Source organism: Xenopus tropicalis, chromosome 6 (genome assembly GCF_000004195.4).
Source record: "Xenopus tropicalis strain Nigerian chromosome 6, UCB_Xtro_10.0, whole genome shotgun sequence".
NCBI lineage: Eukaryota > Metazoa > Chordata > Amphibia > Anura > Pipidae > Xenopus > Xenopus tropicalis.
This window is the reverse complement of record NC_030682.2, coordinates 77,324,706-77,336,880: the sequence shown is the minus strand read 5'-3', so window position 1 is coordinate 77,336,880 and position 12,175 is coordinate 77,324,706. Positions and strand designations below refer to the sequence as shown.

At 38.0% G+C, this 12,175-nt stretch overlaps 1 protein-coding gene across 2 annotated transcripts in view; it reads right to left on the bottom strand.

Annotated features, from left to right (window-relative positions):
* Positions 1 to 6,393: 6,393 nt before the first annotated feature.
* The window catches only part of elp2 (elongator acetyltransferase complex subunit 2), a 100,976-nt gene continuing 95,194 nt past the window's right edge, over positions 6,394 to 12,175 (bottom strand). Inside the window, exons 20-22 of one of the 2 annotated variants that reach the window (XM_012964648.3) lie at positions 9,543 to 9,685; positions 8,021 to 8,125; positions 6,394 to 6,931 (exon numbers count right to left, since the gene is read on the bottom strand). In XM_012964648.3, the coding sequence (XP_012820102.2) occupies positions 6,772 to 6,931; positions 8,021 to 8,125; positions 9,543 to 9,685 (408 nt within the window). In that variant the 3' untranslated portion in view covers positions 6,394 to 6,771. 2 annotated transcript variants of the gene reach the window in all.

Below are 12,175 nucleotides of genomic sequence, written 5' to 3'. Positions count from 1 at the left end.
TGAACAAATTAAACAAAAGTGGACCCAGTACAGAACCCTGAGGGACCCCACTGAGAACCTTATTCCAAGTAGAGAATGTACCATTAACAGCCACCCTCTGTACCCGATCCTGTAGCCAGTTTTCTATCCATGTGCAAATGATTTCACTAAGACCAATAGACCTTAGTTTAGAAAGCAGTCGTTTGTGGGGAACGGTATCAAATGCTTTGGCAAAATCCAAATAGATTATATCTACTGCATCCCCACTGTGCAGCTTCTTACTTACCTCATCATAAAAGCAATTAAATTGGTCTGACATGACCTGTCCTTCATAAAGCCATGCTGATTACTGCTCATAATGGCGTTCTCCAGTACATAATTTTGTATGTGATCCCTTAACAAGCCTTCAAATAACTTGCCCACCACGGATGTCAAACTTACAGGCCTATAATTGCCAGGCTGAGATCTTACTCCCTTTTTAATTATAGGAATGACATTCGCCTTCTTCCAATCCCTAGGTACCATACCTGATGAAAGTGAGTCTGAGAATATCAGAAACAAGGGCCACTGTAATTCTGACCCTAGCTCTCTCAGTACCCGAGGGTGTATTCCATCTGGCCCAGGTGCCTTGTTTACATTTATCGTGTGTAACCCTTTAAGCACCATATCCTGTGCCAACCACTGTGTAGTTGGAGCTGAGGCAACAGTGCAGCTACTGGGTGGGACTTGGCACTCTGGCTCCTCTACTATATACACAGAAGAAAAGAACTGGTTAAGCACATCTGCCTTTTCTGTATCCGCTGTAACCATATTGTTATTATAACTCAATGGGGCCACACCCTCAACCTGCATCTTTTTACTATTAATATACTTAAAAAACTTTTTGGGGTTAGTCTTGGCCTCGGCTGCGATGCGCTCCTCATTTTCTATCTTTGCCTTCCGGATTGCTGTTTTACAACAATTGTTATAGTGTTTATATTCATTAAACGCAGCTTCTGTCCCCTCTGACTTATATTTCTTAAAAGTTTTCCTTTTTTCCCCTATTAACTTCTTTAACCTCAGTGTTATGCCCCATAGGGTGATTCTTAACACTTCTACTTTTTCTTATTAATGGAATAAATTGAGAACAGTAATGATTTAATATCATTTTAAATGACAACCATTTCTGCTCTGTGTTTTTTTCAGGAAACATAATGCCCCAATCTATGCCCTGAAGCGCTGCCCTTAAGGAGCTAAAATTTGCCTTCCTAAAATTCAGTGTCTTTGTTGCCCCCGTGTAAATTTGTTTCCTGCACCAAACATCAAATGAAATAACATTATGGTCACTATTACCCAGGGGTTCAACCACTTGCACATTTGCTATACGTTCTGGGTCATTAGAGATCACTAGATCTAGTATAGCATGGTTCCTGGTTGGCTCCTCAACAACCTGTGACATAAAGTTGTCATGCAGCAAGTTTATAAACTTGTTCCCATTTACTGTCCTGGCAGTACTATTGCCCCAGTCAATATCAGGTTAATTAAAATCCCCCATTATTATCACTTGCCCCAAACTAGCAGCCTTTTCTATTTGCAACAGGAGCTGGGCCTCCTCCTCTTCGCTTACATTAGGGGGTCTATAGCATACCCCTACAATTAGTTTGGTAGATTCTTCACTATCTGTGAGAAGCTCAACCCATAAGGATTCATCTCCCTCTGTTACCCCCACCACTTCCTCTTTAATATTTGCTTTTAATTCTTGCAGACACACTCCTCCTCCTTTTCTATTGCCCGTGTCCCTCAGGGAGTTTAAAAGTTCAAGGGGGTTGAGCTTATAGCAGTTTTTTTCCTTGTTATGATTTGTTTATATTATCAGTTGGGTTGTTTTCTCCAGTCTCTGCCTTGCCTGTTGCTGTCGTTTTACAAGTAATCCCTTTTTTTTGTGGCTGTGAAACCCATTTTATTGGTTGATTGTTCTTTGTCACTGTGAGTTTTAGATTAGCCTGTACATATTTTGTTTGCAACATGGCAAAAAGGTTTTATTCTGCTGAAGAAGCTGCAGCACATGAATGGCCTCTAGCTCAGAGGAGTTTAGTGACTCTGATTCTAAATATGTGCCCCCTGCATCAGAGAGTGACTCTTCTACTGAGGGGTCATGGTGTAGCAGCAGCACTGTTAGTGCTCTCGAGGAGCCTATGGAGGTAGATGAGGATGTGGATGATTTGGAAGATCAGGAAGTGGGCGATAGGGCTGATGCTGCAGCTGGTGGAGAGCCTGCGTGGGGGCCTCCTTGTAATTTTCCTTTAGAGATCCCCCCATTTACTGCAGTCCCTGGCGTCAAGGTGGACACCAGGAATTTTGAGCCCATAAATTAAGGCCATCCTACAGGATATGGTCCTCTATACCAATGTATACGCCGAGCAGTATCTTACACAAAATCCCCTTCCTAGGTATGCTCAAGCTCATGCATGGCATCCCACCAATATTAACGAAATGAGGTTGTTTGTGGGACTCACTGTAGCTATGGGTCTCATAAAAGCCAATTCTTTGTAGTCCTACTGGGATACCACTACAGTGTTGTCTTATCCCTGTCTTTTCTGCCACAATGCCCGCTATGGGATCAAATTTTATAAACTTTGCGAAAGCAGCTCGGGGTACACTAGCTATTTCCTGATTTATGAAGCCAAGGACTCCCAATTAGATCCCTCTGGTTGTCCCCTTGACTTGACTGTCTGTGGAAAGATTGTATGGGGGCTCATTTCTCCACTTCTGGGCCAAGGTTTCCACTTATATGTGGATAACTTTTTTTTTCTAGTATCCCCTTGTTCAGTGCCCTATATTGTTTGGATACCCAAGCCTGTGGCACCATAAATCATAACCGAAACGGATTGCTCTGCTTGATAAAAATTGAATTGTGGAGAGACTTGTGCCCTAAGCAACAATGAGCTCCTTGCCATCAAATTTTTTGAAAAAAAAATGTTTCCATGCTGACAACAATTCACGATGAGTCAGTAATTACAGAAGAGAGAGTTGGTAGGTCCCCAAAAATAAACCTCTCTGTGTGTACAGTAAGTACATGGGTGGTGTTATAGAACTGACCAACTCCAACATTATTACAATGCCACCTGGAAAACAAGTGTCTGGTACAAGAAAGTTGGTATATATTTGATATATTTGATTCAAATGGCCCTCCGAAATTCATATACTGTGTATAAGGCAGCAGTACCAGGCCCCAAATTATCCTATTATAAATTCCAGCTGCAAATACTCCCTGCCCTGTTGTTTGGTGGTGTAGAGGAACTGACAGTGCCTGAGATGCCCCCTAGTGACAATGTGGCCCGATTGATTGGGAATCACTTTATAGATACAGTTCAACCCACACCTGGAAAACAGAGATCCCAGAAAGGCTGCAAAGTGTGCCGCAAAAGGAGTATAAGACGAGGTACTATTGCTCAAAGTGCCCTCGCAACCCTGGGTTATGTTTCAAACCATGTTTTGAAATATACCATACACAGCTGCACTACTGAAAGGTTTATAAATTGTGTATTGATTTGGATTGGATTTATAGTAAGCATTGGTATCCCACTGTGCAAAATTTATATAGTATACTTTTGATTTATGTATTCAGGGCAGTTGTGGTTATTTGGGAATTTTCAGTACCCTAATATATTGCTTATTATGGATGGCACTGGGGGTATAGCCAATTGAGGTGTTAGGTAGCGCACAGGGCCCATACAAATTTGCGGTGCGTGATGATTATGATGATTCATCTTGCCTGCTGATGATTTCATCTCCCCTACTGATGCCACAAAGTTTTTTTTCTACGGACACCTCATAAGCTGCCCTTGCTATCTGTTTTTTTGGGCAATATTTCAAATTTTACTAGTTTCTTGGGTCTCCCTGGGGGCTATTTCACAGGTAGGGGTTTTGACTAAAAAACTGCAAGGAGTGCACTTAGAGAGTAGCCCCAAACTTTCCAGCTGAAATTGCTCGTATGTATTGCCTGTTTTGCGGTGTTTGGTGGCCCTGTCTTTAGGTGCGCACTTGCATGTGGGGTATTGTTTTACTTGTGAGAACTTGTTCTTTCATATTTTACTTCATTTGAAAATTTTTATTGAAGATTATTTTCTCAAATTCACTTTTGTCTCTGTGACTTTGATGGCATTTAATAAAAAAAAATCCCAAAAAGTATTGTTGAATTTTGTAGTGATCTGTATATTCCAGCTGCATTTAGAGCAAAAAACTACCCCAGACCCAAAAACCTAGAGGTGTGTAGTTTCTAAAAATACCTAACTTATGGAGGTCTTTCACTTCTATCATTAGATATACCATGTTAACATAGAGATGCGCTTATCAGTTTTGTTTCAATGTCATATTATAGAAAATTGTATTTTATTATTGGGGTGTCTTCTGGGCAAGAAAAGTGGGATACCAATACATATTTGGTATTGGTGGATTCAGCAGAATCGGGGCTTTTGCGAATAAGAAAATTTGTCAGTAAATGTAATTTTTCTTGAAAAAAAAAATAAAATAAAAACATTTTTATTTTATTCTTTTTTACATATTTCACTCAAAATCTCCTGAAAAGTACATTTTTTTTACAGTGTTCAAGCCCAATTCGCTCCGGAAAAAACAATATGTAATTTGCCTTATTTCATGTAGGCTTTCTTGTCAAAAAACCTAAGCAAATGTAATGAGTGCAAAATGTCTCAAAATTGATTGGCAGTAGATGTTCGCTTTTAGGACAAATTGGCTGGCAGTGAAAGGGTTAAGTAAACTTTTAATATGTTGTAAAATTGCCAATTCTAAGCAACTTTTTAACTGGTCTCCATTATATATTTTTCATAGTTTTTGAATTTGCCTTTTTCTAACTCATTGCATCTTTCAAATGAGGTTACTGACCACAGCGGCCAAAAAAACTATTGTTCTGTGAGGCTACAGTTTTATTGTTATTTTTATTACTTATTTTTCTATTCAGGTCCTCTCCTAGTAATATTCTCATTCAAATCACTCCCTGCTTGCTAAGGTAATATGAACCCTAGTAACCAGATAGCTGCTGAAGCTCCAAACTGGAGAGCTGCTGAACAAAGAAAAAATAAATTAAAAAAAAAAACTAAAACATATAAAAAAATGAAGACCAATTGCAAATTGCCTCAGTTTATTACTCTCTACATCATACTACAATTTAACTCAAAGGTGAACAACCCCTTTTAACATTACTGGATGAATCAATACCCAGTTTTGTGGTTTTATTACAAATACCCAGGGCCGCCATCAGAAATCACGGGGCCCCTCACCAAAAAAATTTCTGGGCCCCCCTCCCACCAGTACAAAGGACTCACAGACATCAGACATTGGTAGCCAGCAGGCCCCCCCCTAATACATTGGTAGCCAGCAGGCCCCCCCTAATACATTGGTAGCCAGCAGGCCCCCCCTAATACATTGGTAGCCAGCAGGCCCCCCCTAATACATTGGTAGCCAGCAGGCCCCCCCTAATACATTGGTAGCCAGCAGGGCCCCCCCTAGTACATTGGTAGCCAGCAGGGCCCCCCTAGTACATTGGTAGCCAGCTGTGCCCCCCTTCCCCCAGTACATTGGTAGCCAGCGTCTTGTTCAGCACCTCCGGCGTCTTATGCGGCAGCGGCAGCGGCTCCTTCGCGGTGGCTTCTGACTCCTTCCGGCAAGGTCCTTCCTGGATGACACCGCAGCGCTTCTGAGAGCCGACAGAAGACAGGCCCTTTTATAAGGTTGCGCTCCGTGCGTACTGACGTACATGTACGCACGGGGCGCAGCCAATAGGATTACCCGCTGGCCACCAATGACAGGGCCCGGAATTGATTAAGGGGGCCCGAACGACTAAGAAAACTTAAGCACGGCCGGGCCCCCTTTTAAAGTTAAAATCATCTGGGCCCGGGACAATTGTACCCCCTGTGCCCCCCTGATGGCGGCCCTGCAAATACCATAGCATGCTGCTGTAAATCTGAAGAAAAACCTTTCAATACTTTGAAACTGGCAACATTCTACAAGTTGTGGAAAGTACAATGCTGTGTAATTGTAACATCACTTATTTGCATGGAAGAGAGAATACATAGGCATTTCTCTCAAATGCACATCAGTCGGCTCCCACATTACATTCTGCCTCTTTCCTTTTGAGACATATTAAATAAGAAAATAAGAGCTTATGTATGTGCAATTAGATGCAATTTATTATTTAACAGTGTACTGCACACAGTCCATACAGGTACTCTGGGTCAAATAGATTGCTGTTAATAAGTGCACACAATTTATCTTTAAGGATAAAGCAATGTTAATATTCTGTTACATGATAATGTTATTTAATGGTACTTTCACTCAGACACTATAGATTTTAGCAAAACTACTCAATTTGAAATTTGAAACTTATAAATACTAAAAAAAAAATAAAATAAAACAGGCTTAAACGCATTTCTATTTTCCTTTATTAAAAAAAGTGTACAGAAACATTTCAGATTTTTTCCCCACATGAAATATTTTTTTTTATTCAGCATTCAAAATAAATAAAACTAAATTAGAGACATGCTTTATGTTATACATTTTCAGATGTAATGTTTATGTGTTTTTCAAAATGCAAAGAATGGCAGCAGATGTTATTCACAAACTATTTTTCACCTTTTAGGACCCGTATGTCACTATATGGTTCTCACTGTCCATGTGGGAAAATTATAAAATAATTTTTGGTGATTCAATGGCATTCATTCCATTTGCAGGCATGTTGGGGGGCCAGTAAAGGTACTGATCTCTCATATGTAAAATACATTATCTGCTTGGAATTCATCATAGTGCTTTTCTGTAAACATCAAATATCTTAACACAGTGGTCAGCCCCACAGCTTGCCAACTGTATCCAGTCTCCATTATCTCTGTCGTCATGTCCTGCACGGCCCAAGCAACTTCTCCAACAAAGCTGCTTCACAGTCAGGGTGTGACTAAGAAGACTGAATGAAAAACAAAACAAAAAAACAAAACACTATTATATGTGTGTGTGTATACATATATATATATATATATATATATATATATATATATATATACTATACACATTACCCCAGCACTCCATTATAAAGCTTCAAAAGAAAATTAAAAAACAATTTTGCACACACTGAAGGAAAAATGTCTGCATTTTAGTAAAAAGAGACACGTGTAGTTACACGGTTTGTACAAAGTATGCATAAGCTGACGCGCCCCGTCAAGGCAGTTTCCTTGCGTCAGTCCTATATATATGTATATATGTAAAAAATGCTGATGCACACGAGGAAAATTTCATCAAAGAAAGATAATTATTTTAGATCGACGTTTTGGTCCTCACCTGGGACCTTTCTGAAGAAACGTCGGCCTGTTTTCTTTTTAATGATGCTGATTTAAAGTTACGTTTTTTCTTAGTAAAAATACCTGGTGTGCATCTGAATTTAGATTTTGTATACTACTGGCTTGGATTTCCCCCAAGTTTAGTGATAGGTTTGTTTTTTGTTTGTTGTGCTTGAACCAAACATACATATACACACACACACACTTTACAAAAGAGGCTCACACAAAACCATATAAGGTAAATTAAATCTTCATCCAGGTGTGTGTGTGTGTGTGCATATAGACTGGTTGCATGAGATCAGCAGGGGAACTACAAAATGTCAGACTCAGCTGGGTTGCAAATATGAATGCTGTCATTCACCTAATTAGTGTACTTTATCTCACTACTGCCAACTGAGAGGAATTGACTTGTCACAACCTGAAGATATTAAATATGCCGGAATTGCCAAGGTTATTAACAACATTAATGACATTTTATCACCTGTCTTGTCAATAATTTAATCTGCAAATTCTAAATCAATTACACATTACTGTTGGGTCCCTAATCTCAGTTCCTTTCTCAAGACATGCTACTTTTTTATTTGCTTTTTTAATTCACCCACAAAAAAAAACAGCCAAAATTAACTGTAAATATCAATGTCAGACTGATTTCTATACGAGAGATAGAAAATCTTATTTTAACAACTGACAAAAAAACCAAAAACATTTGTAGCACTAACCTCTGGTCCATCGCCAAACATTTTAACCAGTCATTCACTGTTCCACTGTGTTTCCATTTGTACAGTTGAATTATTCCACAATCCAGACCAACAGCTATAATGTAGCTATGGAACACAAATTTATTATATATATATATATATATATATTTTTTTTTTTTTTTTTTTTTTAAAGAAACTTTATTGTGTTTTATAGGTAGTGCAATAAATTTCTATACATAAATGGCCCATATAGACCAAAATGTCCCCATAGGTTTTGGTAGGTATCCACTAACAGAGCTTCCAGCTGACACATCCCACATTTGGGAAGGAAACTACATTTGCACAGTGGAACAAATATATAGGCTCTACTTGGTGCAGCTGTCAGTCCAGAATGCACCAATTAATGTGTGCTGCTATAAATTTGAATTTAATATGCACATTATTGGGCCCCAAATGTTAAGGGCAATATCAGGCTGAGAATACTGTGTCACTGCAAGTTTATCATATTGGAGAAAAAGGTTTTCTAACTTGTGACTTGTGCTTTAAAAAGGTTGCCACTAGTGGTTAAACTAGCTAAAAAAGGTGCAGTGATTGTATAAACTCAGTGTACTGATTTTTAAAGCAATGATCACTTACTTAATCCACATTGTCATGCAAGACTACATTTAAAGTAATTTAAAATATTTTTTTAGCAATGTTCAGCATTTAATAACACAATTTATCCAGCAGTATATAACAGAATGACCACAGTATTTAATGATGAACAAATGTACAAATTAAGTTATGGCAGTTGACAAATGGGGCATTTTTGGCTGGCAGGGGCAAAAGGGGTAGACAAATTATTACTTTTAATGTCATAAAAATATATACATTTAATTTAAAAAACAAGATGTTATGTTCTGAGAAAAAAGTTACTTGAAAAGGCAAGTCTTTAAAGCCATTATTTGGACTAATAACAGCTTTAGCGCCTTTGGGTTAAATATGTACCTTACCTTTGCATGCTTTATGGGAGTAATTCTGGAGCATTCTTTTTAAGTCAATTTGCTTCCATTTCAGCCGTTTAAGAACTATTAATATTTAAACAGCACCACAGATTCTCAGAACTGAGATCAAGGCTTTCACCGACCAATCTTTCACTTTGTCTTAGTGCTACATAGCTGTTAATTTGGCCTTTTGCTTCAGATCATTGTTCCATCAGGTGTCTTGATTATATTCCTAAATTCTAAAGATAGTGACAATCTTGTAGTAGCCCTGTCAAAGTCCTGGTCTCAGTCCAACAGAAAATCTATGAAGCTACCTATAAACAAAGTTGAACAAGTATCATCTGACTAACCTGAACAACCAAAAGCAAATTTGTCTAAAAAAGGCCACAATCACTTTTCACCAGGCATTTCCTATGAAAGTGTCTGCATTTAGTATATATGCAAATAGTATTTTTAGCTTTTCAATTGTTTTGCATTTTTTTTTTAAAGATTAATAAGTTACACTAACAAATTATGTTTTCATTTTTTGCAAAGCATTGTGTACAAAGGCAAACACATACCTTCCATCCAGCGCAAGTACTTGACTGACACTAACAGCTGTGATGGAGTCTCCTGTATCTAGAAGGCTAGAACAAGGCCTGATAAGTGCAGAGCTTTTCTCTTCATTCATAGATGGCAAGCTACAGTCACCCCAAACAATAACCTGAAAGATATTTAACAAAAAGGTTTATTTACACAGCTTTGAAACTTTTACTACAATGAACAATATCACCGTAAATATGATCGCCCAGTCTGCAAAACAGCTAGTTACATCATATATAGGTTCCTGACCTAAATGTGGTGTTATCCTTACTAAATTAATAATATTGGAATATGAAGTTCAACAGTTGGATGACCACTGATATGACTTATAACTCATATATTGGGATAGACATCTGTGGTTTAACTAGGCCGTTTTGCACAAACAGTCCTTTGCCACTCAAGGCAAAATTGTAAGGCAAGTGGAAAAAGTCCAGCCAGCTTAAGACTTTAAATGAGAACTCTTGTAAGCAATGGGCACAATGATAATGTGCATATCAATGACAAGCTTGAGATGCACATATTTTAACCACTTTAAAATGTGCAGGATATAAAGGGAATACATTATTTACAGAATAAGTATATTTGCAATATATGTATATTTTAAGTAACTATTGAGTTGATTGTTTTCTTCTTTTTGCTGTCTTTGGTTTAAAGCCAGCTATTTTTGCTTTAGAAATTGTGGTGTGCCCTCCAAAAAACTATTTGTTTAGATTCAGATTACCCGCAGGCTGACAATCCGCCCCTACGCTTAAAAATATTTCTCGTTGTGCCTGCGCAGGGAAGCACTGGATCCGCCCAGGTGCAGGCACAATCGGCCAATATCTGGCAACAAACTCCAAGTCTTGCATTTGTTGATTGATATCAGCTGTGTGTGCTTTCAGGTGTAATTTTAAGCGTAGGGGCGGATTGTTAGCCTGCTCTTATCCACAGACTGACAATCCACCACATGTGACCTTGCCCTTTTATTAGGGTAAAAAGCTGTGGACCTATTTTTTCTACACCAACATCTGAAAGTTGTAATTATCTATATTTAATGTTATAGGTCCAGAGGTATATATCCACTATACATTGTGATTTATTCACAAGTCATTGTCTTTATATTTAAAGCACTTAGTCTAAATAAATCTATAAAAGAAATGCCCTACTAAAAGGGCTGATGTACTACTGTTTATTTTAAATTCAAAGACAAATTAAAGTTTTTATATATAAATGGTCATGCCAGCTCGAACATTTATTTCAGTGTGAAGACTATGCATTCATTCCCCAAATTCAAAGCACAATGTAAATATAATATCTAAATCAATAAATGCATTAATGAAGCAAAATGCTTCCTTTTGCTAAGTGCCTACATTGCAGTAGCATTCTTATTGATTGATATTTTATACATGTATAAAGAACAGGACATTTCCATTAGTAGTCTGAACCCAGTTTTTTTAACCACAGCCAACTTTTAACACTGCTAGGTTTCCTGATCAAAACAATCAGAAATAGCCCTAAATATCAAACTGCAATATGCCTAAATACATACAGTGCTTATTCATATTCACTAACCTTACATGGCTTGCTCTTTACAAAATCTAGTGTTTTTAATTACAACATAGTACAAAACAAATAGCTTTTTGCTCTGCTGTTAGCAAAGGAGCTGATTAAAATGAAATTAATTACCTTTGGTGTGCTATTTTAAAACAATAGGTTTTGTTACAACGAACTACCATTTAATATTAAACTAGGTCTTCATCTAGCTCAGATTATCAACATGTTAAAGAAACACACAAAGGAGCTCTATAATGCGATTACTGCAAGTTCACCAACCAAGATAATGACAGACTTGCTGGATGGGTGGGGTTTTTGAGACTGAACTGATTCCGGTGAACTACTTTGAGAGGTAAAAGGAAATTACATCTTTTATGTTCATCCATGAGAGATGGACTCGTTGGATTAGCTAAGGGAATATGTAGTCATTTAATAAAGTTATGGATTCTGTACAACATATACATGCATTATTTTTTTTCTTACTGTTGTAAAGCCTCAGTCAGCCCCTGTTTCGAATAAGTAATATGATTTATCTCCGGTTGCACAGTTCTCTGTGTGCCCAGCTTATGCTAAGAAAACAGTATGGTCGGAAGTTGCTTAAGTTTCTTGTATAGCTTAGGTAGCTGAGGCTCCTTCCTTTTGCAGCCAAGGAAATCTGATCATTCTGTGCTGTGCTAATTTAGCCTACTCTGGATTGGGACACCCTTGTGTCCATTTAAAAGCCACCAGTCACTGACTGCATATATGAAAAGATAATGTCCTTGGATTTCTGCCCATGCGGATTGGTAACTTTATAAGCCCCAAAGAACATTATAATTTTGTCTCTAGAATGGGCAGTACATTGGTGTAATATTTTGCTTTGCTGCCTTGAAGAACTGTTGTCCTATGTTCAATTTTAGCTCGGACTATCTGTCTTGAAGTTATAACTGTGCTTGGATGGGTTTGCTCTTGACACACTGGCTACTTATATGTGATTGGGTCTCAGATTTAAACTCCACTGGGAAAGGAGAGATGCCAGTAAGGTATAATATTTGTAAAGGGTTGCAAAATTCTCTACATTATATAAATAAAAAATAAC